The 15,883-nt window shown below is 40.6% G+C and overlaps 1 protein-coding gene across 1 annotated transcript in view; it reads left to right on the top strand.

Moving 5' to 3' along the window:
* MDN1 (midasin AAA ATPase 1) overlaps positions 1-15,883 on the top strand; it is a gene marked incomplete at both ends in the record, with an annotated part of 103,955 nt that overhangs the window by 53,784 nt on the left and 34,288 nt on the right. Inside the window, 16 exons of the mRNA XM_081998091.1 lie at positions 932-1,152; positions 4,015-4,128; positions 4,925-5,057; positions 5,704-5,813; positions 6,488-6,621; positions 7,306-7,466; positions 7,828-7,948; positions 9,066-9,276; positions 9,420-9,651; positions 10,526-10,652; positions 11,572-11,742; positions 11,889-12,103; positions 12,200-12,581; positions 12,783-12,892; positions 14,013-14,709; positions 15,575-15,736. Of these exons, the coding sequence (XP_081854217.1) occupies positions 932-1,152; positions 4,015-4,128; positions 4,925-5,057; positions 5,704-5,813; positions 6,488-6,621; positions 7,306-7,466; positions 7,828-7,948; positions 9,066-9,276; positions 9,420-9,651; positions 10,526-10,652; positions 11,572-11,742; positions 11,889-12,103; positions 12,200-12,581; positions 12,783-12,892; positions 14,013-14,709; positions 15,575-15,736 (3,301 nt within the window). The remainder of the gene's footprint in view (positions 1-931; positions 1,153-4,014; positions 4,129-4,924; positions 5,058-5,703; positions 5,814-6,487; positions 6,622-7,305; positions 7,467-7,827; positions 7,949-9,065; positions 9,277-9,419; positions 9,652-10,525; positions 10,653-11,571; positions 11,743-11,888; positions 12,104-12,199; positions 12,582-12,782; positions 12,893-14,012; positions 14,710-15,574; positions 15,737-15,883) is intronic.

Genomic DNA, 15,883 nt, shown 5'->3' with positions numbered 1-15,883 from the left:
CAAGTTTAATTATTTACTGTTTTATTCCTCGGTCCAAAATACTTGACTCTATTCAATCTTCAATAAGTAGTACGTTTGACCCATTTTGAATTGAGTTAGGAGTAGGCATTTAGCAGAAAATGCGAATGCAGGCATTGGGTTTACAAGGTACAAGGTAGTAAGATCCTCAAAAGTATCTTCCTGCAGTTTCCTTCTGAGCTTTTAAAAACCCCCAAGGTATTCAAATAGTCTTAAATATACTAATGATCCTCTGTACTTCCTGCTTTCATGTAAACAATTATTCATCAGCTATTTTAGGTCCAGTAGCTTCAGGTGAAAAAACAAATTTCCTCCTTCAAACAGAGCTGTCTGAAAATCTCATCTGCAGGGTCCTTATGCCAGAACTCTTTTAATGATTGTGCAATATAACTATTATTTTCACAACACTGCTGCAAAATCTTCCTACCTGCCTGTTTTGCTTAGTGACCTACCATGGACAGGTACTGTGGTTTGCTTCCAGTGAAAGAACAAGCTGGACTAACAAACTACTAACAGGAAGTTAGTACTAAGATGTAATGTTGAAATTGTAAAATCTTAGCAATGTGCTGGGTTTTTTTTATCAACGACACTTCTCTCCTGTCTTTGTCTGTTTTGACTTACCTTTGCAGATCATTCTGGTGCACAATTCAATTATACTTTCTCAGTGAAATGCTGTGCATATTCACTTCTGACACTGCATGAATTTTTGGTCATAGTGAGTTCCTAATAGTAGACACCCCCAACTGATTTGAAGTTGGAATTTAAAGCAAAATAAAGAGGAGAGATTATTGCATTGCTACCTTCTTGTCTTAAGACGGTTGCATGCTGAGTAGCTTGACTTGCAAAATATATTCTTTCCTGGAACTGACAGTTCAAGTCTTTTATTGCTGGACTTCACTTCTTTGTGTTTCAGGACACTACCACTGACTCTGCAAGATCTTCAAGAGATTATGCAGTCCACTAATCCCGAGAGTCTCAAATTCAGTGCTGTTGAGATAGCTGCCAACTGGATGGATAACATGGAAGTTCTCCAGGCCTCAGTGAAATTGTTCATAGAAAAGGCAACCAATCAAGACTGGACACTGAGAGTTAAATGGCTTAACTCCCTAGCCAAAAATCTGCCACAGGTGCTTGGTATGTAGTTATTTAACTTTCCTTTTTGCCTAAGGGATGATTTATTATGTTTTCACAAATTATAAGTCTCCTAAGAAAACATTCAGGCCGTTTAGATGATCCAATATGAAAGTTCTCAGCTATCCACATGTGTTTCTGTTGTGGTTTAACCCAGCAGGTAGCCAAAACAACACACAGCCGTTCACTCACAACACCCCCACAGTGGGATGGGGAAGAGAATCAATCAGGAAATGAAAAGGGTAAAACTCGTGGATTGAGATAAAAACAGTTTAATAGGACAGGGAAAATAAAAGAGTATACAAAACAAGTGATGCACAGCACAATTGCTCACCACCTGCTGACGGATGCCCAGTTAGTTCCTGAGCCGTGGCCCCTCCCCGGGCAGTTCCCCCAGTTTATATACTGAGCATGGTGTCGTATGGTATGGAATATCGCTTTGGCCAGCCTGGGTCAGCTGTCCTGGCTGTGTCCCCTCTCAGCTCCCCGTGCACCCCCAGCCCTCTCGCTGGCAGGCCAGAGCACTGGAAGCTGAAGAGTCCTTGACTGCTCAGCAGCAACTGAAAACATCAGCACGTTATCAACACTTTCTCATCCCAAATCCAAAACACAGCCTCACACTAGCTTCTATGAAGAAAATTAACTTTTTCCCAGCTGAAACCAGGACAATTTGGTTTCTGTGGCCATGTTTTGGTAGCAGGAGGGACTACAGGGTTGGCTTCTGTGAGGAACTGCTAGAAGCTTCCCCTGTGTCCCACAGAGCCAGTGCCAGCCGGCTCCAAGATGGACCCACCGCTGGCCAAGGCCGAGCCCGTCAGTGATGGTGGCAGCGCCTCTGGGGGAATGGAATTAAGAAGTGGGGGGGAAACAGAAGGGCATAGCAACTGCATCCGGAGAGAGGAGTGAGAATATGTGAGAGAACAGCCCTGCAGCCCCCAGGTCAGAGCAGCAGGAGGGGCAGGAGCTGCTCCAGGCGCCGGAGCAGAGACTCCCCGGCAGCCCCTGGGGAAGCCCATGGCGAGGCCGGCTGTGCCCCTGCAGCCATGGAGCTCCACGGGGGAGCAGATCTCCACCCGCACCCAGGGAGGGCCCCACGCCAGAGCAGGGGGATGCCCGAAGGAGGCCGTGACCCCGTGGGAAGCCCACGCTGGAGCCGGCTGCTGGCAGGAGCTGTGGCCCCGTGGGGAGAGGAGCCCCGGCTGGAGCAGGGTTGCTGGCAGGACTTGTGACCCCGCGGGGGACCCAGGCTGGAGCCATCTGTTCCTGAAGGACGGCACCTGTGGGGGGACCCAGGCTGGAGCAGTGTGTGAAGAACTGCAGCCCGTGGGAAGGGCTCACGTGGGAGAGGTTCATGGAGGATGGTCTCCTGTGGGAGGGACCCCAAGCTGGAGCAGAGTGAGAGTCATCCTCCCCCTGAGGGGGAAGGAGCAGCAGAGACCATGTGTGATGAACTGACCACAACCCCATTCCCCATCCCCCTGCGCCACTCAGTGGGGAGGATGTGGAGAACTTGGGAGTGAAGTTGAGCCCAGGAAGAAGGGAGGGGTTGGGGGAAAGTGTTTTAGTTTTTATTTTCTCATTATCGTACTCTGATTTGATTTGCAATAAATTAAATTAATTTTCCCCAAGTCGAGTCCATTTTCAGAATCACAGAATCATTAAGGTTGGAAAAGACCTTCAAGATCATCAAGTCCAACCATCAACCCAACGCCACCATGCCCCCTAAACCATGTCCCGAAGCGCCATGTCCACATGTTTTTTGAACACTTCCACTTCCACCACCTCCCTGGGCATTTTGCCCTTGAGTGTAATTGCCGAGTGATCTCCCTGTCCTTATCCCAACCTACGAGCTTTTTGTTACATTTTCTCTCCCCTGCCCAGCTGAGGAGGGCAGTGACAGAGTGTCGTTGGTGGGCACCTGGCCCCCAGCCAGGGTCAGCCTACCACACCACACTAAATCAAGGATATTGAGGCTCCAGGGAGAGACAGAAGCAGGTTGTGCATATTAGGGACAAGAGGAGACTTGAGGCTAAATGTTGCCTTTTATTATTTGAAGTATGCCTGTAACTTGTACTGCTTCTGAATTACAATTATTTTTGGATACCTCTTTCTTGGTCTATGTAAGCAAATACGGCTTTCTCTTCACTTTTTTTTTTTTATACTGATAGTAAAAACACTCAAATGCCTTCTGTTTATTTGGTGTTAAAAAGCAAATGGTTAGAAAGACAGGAAACTGCAGAACTGAGATTTCTTGAAGGTGTATTGCCTGAATACTCAGGATAGCAGCTGAGATGAGGTATTCATTGCTTAATTACATTAATCACATTGAACTTGTGGAGGATTTAGACAGGCATTAGTCCAAGTAATTCACACACTTAGCTTCCTGGTATGGTGTGAAATTTCGGACTGTATTGTCCCTACATGAATGGGATTGCTCCTCCTTGATCTTGCTGTCTTTCCAGGCAGGTTTGTCTATAAACTATAAAATATCTAGGAAGTTACTTTAATGGCAGGTATGCTCTTATGTGAATTTTTTTTTTTTTTTTAATTGGGAGAAAAGAATCAAAAACAGAGGTACTGAGAGGAAGAGTTGAACGTATAAACTCATGGATTTTCACAAACCATATTTTTAACAGCATACATGAAATATCACCAGTTTAACTAGAACTCTTTACTGGATTTATCTCTTTGGCTGTGATACTCTGACTGCTTTTAAGACCTCTTAGAGCTAATACAAAATAAGAGCAACCAGCATGTCCAGAGTGCATGCACAGATGAGGTTCAGGCAGCTTGTGCTGCTAGTTAGTTTTCTTTATTTATACAAAATTCTCTGTTACACCTATGTTTTCTCCCCATCACCTACAGATCCAGTGCGGATTCAGCTGGAAGCAGGTGCTGTAGCCCTGGGTAGTTTCTATGCCAGTCCCCTCTCATCTGGAGTCAGTAACATGATCAAGTTGCTACAGCCAACTATGACAGGTACTTCTGAAAAAAAGTGATGCAAGGCCTTGGTGCTTCCTTTATGTGTTCTCTGAACATACTGCAACCCTTCTTAAGAAATGTGTGTAACAAAACAAAGGATAAATTCTAACTGTATGTTGCTTTTGTTGCAAAACAAATAACAACAAAGCCATTCTTGCTGTCTAGAACTGCATGCAAGTATGGCAATGAAATGCATTCATCCTATGCAAATGTGGTATGAGCGCTATGACCACAAATCCTGATTGTGTAACTGTGACCCGGGAGTATTCCTACAGCTCAGAGTTGAGTGATGTTCTCAAGTGATGCATATATCTAGTGCCTTTTTGACTAGATAGTTTAGGCATCCAATTTTTTCCCAGCATTTATTATGTTGGCCCATCTGAAACCTATATTGAGGCCTGTAATTTTCCCTCTGTTTTACAGGGAACTCAGGCCTGTGATTTCCTTTCCAAGCTTTTTAGATGTATGAAAGCTACATACAGTGACACTGGACCCTTTATGGGTGGTCCTAGGTATCTTGCCTGGACTGTGAAGGAAAAGGGAGTTGGACTTGAGTTTCCAGGCTCTTTTCAGGTGCTCTGACCACTGGTTAATTTACTTTCATGGTTCTGTTTTACAGAACCTGCAGTCAGCTTAATGCTTTTCTGTTTATGTATCTGAAGTGAGGGACCTTAAGACTCTGCCTTCCTCTTAGGCTTCCTTCTTTCTTTCTCTAATGTTCTTGCATAGGCAGGGAGATGGAGGAAAGTCTTTCACTGAATAATGTTTCCACTTATCTTGTCTGCCTTCCCAGATGAACATGTGATGCCACTGGACCCAAGGTGGAATATGCAGTTTTTGGATATCATTAAAAATTCGATGAACTTTGATACAGAAATGGAACACACAGATCAGCTTCTAATCCTTCTGAAGTCTGTAGCAAATCGGTACGTTACAAAAAAAGCTGGTGAAGACTGCCCAGTGACTGTAATCAGTGTTATATAAACACTTGCAGTATCTGCCAAGTATGTTTTGAGGTTTTGATAGATGTGATCTGAAACCCGCCTGATAATTAAATTCTTCTGTTATCAGAAGTTGCAGACTAAAACAAATCACTTAATATAGGAAGCAGGGCTCCCAGTATTCCGTATAGGCTGGAATAATTCAAGGACAAACCAGAACTGTGGGATAAAACATAAAAGGGGCAGAAGCAGCAGTGTGAAATCTCTGACAGAACTTAAATAGTTGCCCTGCTTTTGGATTTGGATTGCTTTTCCTAATAAGAACAAAAAGTACACAGATTTTGCAGTTATTCTATAAGGAAGCAGCTGCCTATATATCCTACAAGTGGTGGTGTTGCATCTGGTTAGTAGCTCACTATTTTTTCCTTCCTGGTGATTGCTGAAGTCAGGAATCTGCTTTTTGTGAAGCTTGCTTTTGCAGAAACCATATTCAAGCAGTTATTATGCTGCGCTTGATTCTTGTTTCATAACACAGTGAAATATCAAATACCACTTTTTGTGGTTCACTGTTCTCATAAGGAAGAGGCTTTAAAATGATACTGCATTTCTAACAACTTTACTTTTAATTCAGGGCAGTATTATTTCTTGAACGAGAAAAAAGAAGCTACACTGAGAAGAATTTGATTACCAGCAAGAAGCCAAGAAATAGTATCTTAAGAATGTCTCTAGATTTCCACAAAGGTGAGTTGACTTTCACTGTTCCTTTTGGTTCTATGGTCAATTTGAAATATGGTTAATTCGCACTGCCATGAAATGTGTACTTTAAACATGGTGAGTCCTGAGTGTGCAAAGGAAGATTGGGTGAATGTAAAGCAGTCAGATGAGGACTAATGTGATATTTGACACAGTATGCTTAATTCAGATATGACTTATGCTACAGCATTTATGTCCAGCCTCTACTAGGTAATTGAGTACATGTCATTTCTCTCTTAATTATCTAAACTTAAGGAAGACGGTGGAGAGAAATTGGAATTGCATTTTGTCTTTGCCTGGTAAGAAAAGCCAAGTTCTTCAGACATGCCTTTGTTCTAATCCTCTTTCTATTGTTTAATGTAGTTAGGATGCTTACAAAGGGGAGCAATGTAGTGATGAAGATGGTATGTTGCATAGAAGCACTTGATCTTCATTCCTTCATTCTGGATTTTTTTTATTATATTAAATGTGTAGAGGCAATAGAGAATTGTGCAAATAGTGAAGGAATACTTTTTGTTACTTTGATTCTTAGATCTTTTCAGTTTGTTTTTTTTCCCCCAACCACGGAGAGGATCTAGCAATCAGAAATTGACCCTTACTTGTCGTGTGATGTGGCTGGAGTATTCATTCTCTCCCTTTCTTCCCTCTTCCCCAAACCTCAGACCCAGGAAGTTATAACTGCCTTCCTCATGCAATTGTGGTCAATCTTGCTGCTTTCTTTGAACTTTGGGATGCATTTGCATTTCACTGGGTGAAGTCTACTCAGGTGGCCTTAAGTGATGATGACATGCATGATGTAAGTAGACTTTTCATAGTATGTTTATGGGAGTTATGTGAAATCAGTGTGCAGAATATTAGTTTCAGGGACCATGAAATAAACTGGAGTGTTTCTATTGGTATTCAGAACATTCCTCACACCAGACAGATGATCATGTTTGTTTCAGGAGCTGTATTCATTCACTGTCTTCTCATTTCTTCTGTGTGGAATGTAGGTTTTCAGCCTGCAGATACTCAGGGTGGGAATTATTTTACCTAAATGTACACACTTGGGATCTAGATAGCCATTGTGCCATAGAAGTGCCTGTTTCTCTCCACTAATGATAAAGGGAGTATCCACATCCATCTCAGATACAGATATCTGAACCTGGACAGCTGACATGCAGGTCACAGGGGTGGTTCACTTCACCTTCACCCTCTTCAGACCATGAAGATCATTTTGCTGAAACCTGACAATGACATTGTAGACTTGGTGCAGGGGTTGCTTGGTTTTGACTGCGTAGTTCCACCTACCAGCAGAGCCCTGCTGTTGCGGAGAATGGGCAGTTGAGTCCTAGTTGGGTGCCGCTAAGTATTAAAGCATTGCTCGATTTTGAAATTTTTCTGAATTTTCTGCATTTTTCTCTTGCTTGAAGTAAAAAGTATTCCGTAACGTACAGGGCTCAACAATGGGAAAACTGTGACCTTTTTGGCTTGTTGTTAGATTTTATACTGTTTGCTGTGGCGTGACCGGTTCTGGGCGATCTCTGACACTCTGATAGTGGATTCATCAGGGTTGTCGCTTCTGTCTCTGCACTGGCACTGGGTTATGAAACATCTAATTGACAGAATTCCTCAGATGCTTATTGGATCAGATCAGCACAAGTGAGTTGCTTTGGTTTGTGTTTCTGGTAAATGGTTATATAAATTACCCTTTTGTAAAATTATCGCTAATTACCATTGCTGTTAGTGTCCAAGTTGTGTTCCATTTGTGATGCAAGAGCAATGTATGAAGTAGCTGTTAATTTTTAAAATTTAGGTTTCTTAGAGTTGGGAGGCTTCTTACCCAAATGGCGATCTAGAATTTTTACCCATTTTCTGTATTTTAAAGGTAGGTTGCCCCTTTAATGCAAAGTTAAGAGAAGGGACTTCCTTTCTCGTGTGTCCTTTTGCCTTTTTTCTCAAATTCAGAGTTAACTGTGTGGGCTTTTATTTTACTTTTTTTTTTTTTTTTTAAATCTCCAAGGGTTTCCAAGGAAATTCAGTCTGTTTCACAGCACATTCAGAGCTGCTTAGCCAATCCTGCTGGTATTTCTGCCAGTACGAAGACATTACAGAAGTCTCTAGGAAGACCTCTTCCTTTTAAGGTATCAGTACTCTGTAAAAGATATGTATTTCCAGCAATGTCCAAATATGCTTTAAAATAATCATAAAGATTTGCAGCACTTGCTTTCCAGGCCAGCAAAAAGACAATCTTTTTGGACGTGTTAGATTGATTAAAAAGGCAATTTCAGCATATGTTAATGTACATCTTTTTTGTGAAATATATCCAGGTAGCATCTCTACTATTAATTATGCGTTATATAGATAGCAGCTATTTAATACAGAGTGGTGCACAAACATTTTAGTACTTGCTCTGTTCTAGAGACTTGTGAATATCAGTATGCCACTTGCTTATTTAGTGAACATATGTGTATATAGAATAGACCATGTACTTCCTTTTATACAGCACAGGATAGGGCTGCCTTATGACCTACCAAGAAAAAGCCTCTTAACTCTGACAGTTTTGGGGGTTTTTTAAAGTTATTTCACCAATTGTTGTAATTTGGTAAAAATTTAAAAAATCTTACAGTAAAATTTTCTAAAGCATCTAAGTTCCTTTTTAAAAGCAGGGCACAAGTAGATATGTAGGTTGCTCACATTGGTGTTTAGTAATTAGACCTAGGTTTTTAGGGCCTTATGTCTCAAAGATACTCAGCTGTTCAAAAAAGCATGTACTTAAGTTGTGGGGCTTTAAAGAACATTCAGTGGTTACTGAGAATTTTGGGAGATTTTTCTAGGCTAATGTATTTAAATTGCAGGTGTTAAATGCCAGTTTCTTTTAAGTAACAGTAACGTCTGGCCTTTTTTAAATTAATTTGTGTATTTATTGCCCTTTGTTTAGGTAAGTTGCCATGTTGAGATATTATTTGTCTGCATAATTTACATTGTCTGCATAATTTATATCTTCTTCATGAAGGAATAAAAAAACTTAACAAGGAGGAATTGTGGCCAGCTATTTAGATTTCTGTCTTCCTGCTGTATTGAGTAGGGCTACAAAAGATTTTTTTAAGTTGCTGCAGGTTGGTTTGTACTTGTACTTCAGTCGTGTGCATGTGCCTTTGAAATCTTAGTTCTGACTGCAGTCACAGATCTTGTTTGTTGTTTTGTTTGCACTGCTGAAATAAATTTCCACTTGTTCAAATGTCCTTTTCGTGTTTCCAGGATAAACTGGCCATGGAATGTTTTTCTCAGTTAAAAACTCTCAGCAAACCACTTAACATCTTGGAGCTAAGACTGGCCTTTGGAGAAAGTAGATGGCAGGAAAAAATGTGCTGCCTGAAAATAGCTGCCACTGGATGGAAGATGAAGAAAGCATTGCTGCAAGCTGATGGCCTGGTAATTAGAGCCAATCATTTAGAAGATGTTAGTCTGGGTAGGTAACACTTTTGAAGAGCCTAACAGGATGATTTTTGCAATCTCGATTCTTTTTGTATACAAATGGAAAGGATGTGAAATGTTCACTGGAAAGAAATAACAGTACATGCATTTATATGCCTCTTACGCTCTGTCAAACAGGTCAACTAAAGATTTTTTTGAAAGCTGTACATTCACAGCTGAGAGCAGAAGGAGTTACATATAGTCATTCAGAAGAAAGGTTTACTGAAGATACCATCTCCAACCAGTTAGACCCTGCCTTGTTAAACCAGCTCTGCAGTCGAGTTCAGCTGTGGCCTGCAATGGAGTACATAGGCGTGCTCTGGCAGTACAAACTGACAGGAGATTATGTGTCCAAGGCCTGTGCACGAAGGTAAGAAGAAGGTTGGAGAAAGAAATCCTATATTCCTTTCATGAGATTCAGAATCCCTAGCTAAAAGCTGTAAATTCAGTACTTGACATTTGTGTGTAAATCTCTGTGTGTGTATGTACATACATATGTGGCTGTGTGTATATGCATATATATGTATGTGGTGCACACATGCTTATGTATATTTACATATATAGTATTTGCCTTTTAATGAAATAGAAGAGTCCTTCATGTTAACATGAAGATGTTTATTGCCATGTTGCTGGGGGCTACTGCAGAAAGACTGAGTTAAACCTGTTGATGGAGAAAGTACACTAGCATGCTTGCTTCCTTTTGTGCAAACTAGACACATACACTTGTATTTTAAATTAAATTTATTAATTTAAGAAGTGTTAGTGTTGTTTTGAGGGGCCAAGTGTATTTATTTTTTGTTTGTTTTACCATTCCTCAAAAGAGAGCTCTTCATTTATGGATTTTGGTGAAAGTAATTTTTTGTGCATTGAGACTCCTAGAATCACTGATTGACTCTTAAATTCAGCAAAGTTCTGATTTTCACAAGAACTACAAAGCTGGAAGGCAGTTTGTCTCCAAATGTTTTGTATGCTTTGCTGAACATGCAGCTTGTAACTACAGAAGACTCCTCCTCTTCCCCCTTTTTGTTGTATTTAGATTTTGCTGACTTTGAAGGATGCAAGTGTTTTGAGTATTATTTGAGTGTTTCTTGCTCTCCAATGTTTAAAATGTTGTCATTTTAATCTTTCAGGGAGTCTTTGTTATTGTGACTTTGCCATTCTCAATTTGCTTTACTATCCAAATTATTTATTTCATGTGCCCTGCTTAAGCATTACTTAGGTTGTATTTCTTTTACCTGCTACAGGGAGAACTGCAGTCAAGAACTAAGCATATGTTCAGATCTAGTTCATCTTATAGCTTTTTCCCTGAAGTTGACACCAGCTGCTTCTCACCAGCTATCTGGACTGTGGCACTTGTTACACCTTAATGAAGTAAGAACGAGTTTTAGTTTAATTAGTCTTGCAGAAGTTTTCAGCAGACTTCAAAATAGGTATACCTCTATAAGATTTTTGACATGCAGTTTTTCTAGCTGTGCCTGATAGTAATTGTTCCTTCTTTTAATAAGAAAGTTTATTAACTGTGAGCCTGCAAAAAGCATAATTAAAACACAACATTCAAACATAAATGAAACACAACAGAGTCTTAAATAACATAGTTCTATATGATCTAGTTTAGTACTATTGTTCCATTCATCTATCTGTGACCTAATGGAAAACACGAAATTGATTGACTGGCAGGTGCCAGCCTGGCTGTATCTGTGTATTCGAAGGAATTTTATGCTGAAAAATACTTGCCTCTGTTCCTGTGCCTCTCAATTTTTTTAGGTCTGTGTTGCAAATCAAATAGACTGAGACAGTTATGTGATGCATTTTCCATAGAGCATTTAAGATGTCAGAGAAATTCTAATCAGTAGATACTTAGCAATGATACAGTAGTGGTTGTGTTCCCACAGGTCAATAAATCAGCAAGTTCACTTTAAATGCTTCAGAGCAGAGAGTATTGGATAGCTTTATCTGTTTCACGCTTATGCAACCTCATGTATTATAATAAAAGGTTGCACAGTTGTAGACTAGAGGCTGTATTCTGAAAACTTGCTCCATAAACACACTGCATATTCCACCAGACAGAAGGAGGCATTTCTGACCTCAGAAAGTGTACTTTTTGTTGAGAAGAGATGCAAGCAAAGGCTATGTGAATTTGAATATGAAAAGGATCTTGAGGAATATCTTGTACTATCCCTACTGAAAAACAGTGTCATACTCGTTTGTTTGTTTGTTTTGTATGTGTGTGTGCTTGATTCTCTTGCTCCCTGTAAATTATTCTCAGCTCTAGGTTTTCCTCTGTCCTTAGATATCCCCTGAAGAAATGTCTGTTCTGTCGACTCAACTAGTAAATGCTGTGTTAGCATCCTTTTGGAGCAGTACTTTCTCCTTGGACCCAGACTACTGGTTGACTTGGAGGCCACTACCTGCAACAGAGGAAAAGAACTTTTCTAAATCCCATATGAACTGTTCTATGAAGGTTTGTCTCTTCAGACCTAATCAAACAACTAGGCTGAATACTTTTTTATTAAATAACTCAACAGTTTTCTAAAGCAATACTGTAAGTTCTAGCACAGTCAGTGCAAGTTGCATCTGAACAATCTAACTCTTAATCTCTTAATTTAGGGCCCAGGTATTTTGACCCGAGCCGTTTTCTCAAAGTGCTTCTTTGAAATTCTAACTAGCAGCAGCAAGACAAGCCAGTGGGATGTGAGTGGGCTTCCTGTTCTGTCATCATCCCATGTGACACTGGGAGAATGGATGGAGAGAGCACAGCAGCTTCATGAAGTCAGCACAGCACTGTGGACCAACCTGGCTGTCTCTTCGATAGCAGATTTTAGGTATTAAGACCTCTCTTCCACATATGTTATTTAAATCAGGCATGTTACAGGAGTTCGCTTACCACGTGTAAACTTTTTTCATTCGTCTGCCCTCAGATACACAGATGCCAGACTACAAGGAATAATGCTAGGCAGACAACTCTCTGCCCTGGTAGATCTGGTTCCAATGGATCTTCAAGAAGAATTTTTGGAGTGCTGTGAGAAACTCTACCACAAGGATCCTGTTGCATATGAGTACCTTCTCAAGATACTTAAAAGCATCACTGATCAGGAGTTACTTCCGAAAGAATTCCTGTTTCTCCTGCTCACCTGTTTGCAGCAGTTCTTTGGGGAAGGGCTTAAGGGCTTACCAGAGACAGCTTGGCGAGGAAGCCTCTGGGTGAATATTGGTTTGGTGCAGATCCAGGTGTGGCTTCCGCAGACCAGGTTTGATCCGGCTGTTAAAAGAGAATACAAGCTCAAGTATGCAAAAGAAGAGGTGAGTGTGGAGCTGAGTTGGCTTTTACCTCTGTAATGTATCAAATCAATGCAAAGGAGTTTGACTTGGGTGTTCTTGGGCAAATCGTTGATCATGATTTTTAAACTACACAGTTAGAACTTCTTTTAATGTCCAAGATAATGTACCTACTTGGTTACCAAAACCAGAACCTCAGAGAATGGTTTATTCTTTCCTTTTTAGTTATACCAGCTGGAGTGTGAATGGAAAACAAATGATATCTCGTCCCAGCTGCATACAGGAAAAAGTATTGAAGATGAAGCAGTCAGCAACTACATTCATCCCCATCTCAGGTAACATCTCAGGCACTTAACTCTTCTCTTTTAGATACTTAATTCTTCTCTATTAGATGCTTGATTGTTCCCTTTTAGATTGGAAATTTCATCTTTGGATGTGCAGGCTCCAAAACTTTTCCCCACAGCTTTACAATTTTTCTGTTCTTCTGTAGAAATAAGGGTTGCTGATTTGAAAGTATCAGTTTGCATGTTGAGGTGGTAAAAAAAAATACAGAAGCTGTTCTGTTTACTTGCAATGACTTTTTACCGCTGTAAATACAATTAAAGCAGTGGCCTTCATATCTTGATAAAATTGAAGCTATGCCCAGAAGTGAAAATAAAGCCATACATGTAAATTATGGTAGTTTCATTAAAATGTGACAATGTTATCAACAAATTGAAATGAGACAGAATGTATATCTATTGCTGTAACTCTTCAAGACCTCAATAGATGCCAGTGCTATTTTGCAGAGTTCTTGGACTGGACTGATTTGTAGTGGGTAGAAGTCTCCAGATGTGTATTTTAGCAACAGCCTTTGCCCAGGGTGCTGTGGATGAATTAAATATCTTACCGCATAGAGTACATTATTGACATTCAGAATTTGTAGCCATTGTTTTGTTGTTAGTTTTTTTTGTTGTTTTTGTATCTGAGGAACTTGAGGGGGAAAATTTAAATGAACAGAGATTTCTCCTTTGTGCAGGTTTCCAGGTATTCTTTGTACATGGAGATAAAAGCTAGGTATTATTCATGATTTTCCACTATTAAGGAAGTTTTAGGTTTCATTATTATACACGTAGAGGATCTGATTGCTCTATGCTATTGCTTAAAGTGAACAATAGTCATTGAAAGCAAGTTCTGAAAGGCTGAGTTTTACCAATTGCTTCCAGTAATACTACTTTTTCCTTAATGCTTACAGAGCTGTCAGGTAGCAAGCAAAAAAGTAACTGAAGTCTGTTGAAGGAGGGGGCGGGCGGAGAAGTACGTATGCATGCTATGCAGGTGTTGCTTCTTGTTTTTTCCTTATTTGTTGTTTCAAACAAACTAGCAGAATATTTTTGATGGATCTTTTTATATATCTAGCTGTTATGTTATACATTTATAAACGTGTCTAAACTGGTCAATGTTATTTCTTAACAGATTGTTGCGTGAAAGAATGCAAAGGTTGAAGGAGCAAATAAGCAGTCTTTCCAGAAAAAAGGCCTTCAGGCCTCCAGCTCCGCCCTATGATTGCCTATACCAGGAGGCTCACCAGTACGTCAACAGCATAGCACGGGTTTCTTCAGTCCAAGATCTTTTAGCCCGCCTTCTGCAGTTCCTCCGTGGGGAAAGACCTAAATCACTCCAGGCAATACAAAACCTCTTAAATGAAGAAGCATCTTGGCAACAATCGCACCATCAGTTTAGAAAACACCTGGCAGAGGAGTATGCTATATTCCCTGATGTCATCATTCCACTGCAAGCTGCCATCTTACAGTTGCAACATGGCATGCGATTAGTGGCTTCTGAAGTTTATACAGCGCTCAAAAGTTTTGTGCGTCCAGATGATCTGACCAACCTCCTCACTTCTTTGTTGGCATTCCCTTCTATCGGCTGTGCCTTCCCCACTTACTTTGCTCGTGCAGAAATTTTATGCTCGGTGAATTCAGTTGAGGTCCTTCATGGACTTAAAAAGTTTTTTGTGAAGCACTCTGAAGGAGAAACTGAGGGAGCAGAGCAGCCTTGCCCAACACTGGAACAGCTCCTAGTGAATGCTTTGTTGCATCTTCGATGCCATGTATTATCCAGAGGAGAGATGGACCAGAAATCTCTGCAGCTGTTTAGGCATCTGTGTCAGGTAACATCTGAATGCCAGTGGCCATGTTTCTTGCACAGAACTGCTTTGTTCCCAGTACAAGACAGACATGGATCCATTAAAGCAGGTCAAGAAGAGAGCCATGAAAGTAATGAGAGGGCTGGAACACCCCTCTTGTGAAGAAAGGCTGACAGAGTTGGGATTGTTCAGCATGGAGAAGAGAAGGCTCTGGGGAGATCTTATTGTGGCCTTTCGGTATACAAAGGCAGCTTATAAGGATGGAAAGAGACTTTTGACCAAAGCTTGTAGTGACAGGACAATGTGCAACAGTTTTAAACTGAAAGAGGGTAGATTTAGATTAGACATGAAGAAGAGATTTTTTACAATGGTGATGGTGAGACACTGGCACAGGTTGCCCAGAGAAGTTGTGGATGCCCCATCCGTGGAAGAGTTGATGGTCAGGTTGGACGGGGATCTGAGTAGCCTGATCTAGTGGAAGATGGAATTGATAAAAGAGAATTTTAGCATATTATTTTTAACTTGTTGGGACTAATCAAGACATAAAATCATAGCCAGTAATGGTTACCAAAGATTTTATTTATAAAAAAACTCAACTAAAACCCCCAAAACCAAACTTTGCAGAGAGTTCCTTTATAAAATGTTTAAGAAAGGAGACTAGAGCTTCGCCAAGCACTCTGTTGCATACTGTTTTCTGTGCTTTTTCCTCATAGGTTTGTTGGGAGGGCAATTTACAAATCTTCCTTCAAGTTAGATGGTTTTGATTTATACCGATGTAGACTATAGAGGAGGAGAGAGCCAAACAAGATAGATGCTGCCCCTTTGATGAAATATGAGGTGATTTTAAACACGAATTTGTGTAAAAGCATCCTGCTTTGTGTTTTCATAGGCAATTATAAATGAATGGGATGAACAGGAACGCCGTGCCCAAGAGCGGGAGGCAATGGAACGCAGTCTGTACAGATACAGAAGTAAAAGTCATGGAAAAGGACGAAGTGAGGAAGAGGAGGAAGAAGAAGAATTTAGGAGGAGATTTCCCCTTCACGAAAAGGTAGCAACCCTAATGAAACACAAAAAATTATGTCTGTAGTAGCTCCTGAAAAGGCATGCTATATGAAAAATAAGATGAAGAATTAAGCAGTTTTTCCTTCAGCCGAAAGAAAAACGCATGATAGATTTTAATAGAAAGGTATTAAGT

This window comes from Phaethon aethereus (assembly GCF_964289735.1).
Source record: "Phaethon aethereus genome assembly, chromosome: 3".
Lineage (NCBI taxonomy): Eukaryota > Metazoa > Chordata > Aves > Phaethontiformes > Phaethontidae > Phaethon > Phaethon aethereus.
Note: the sequence above shows the minus strand (reverse complement) of the source record. Positions and strands in the feature narration are given on the sequence as shown.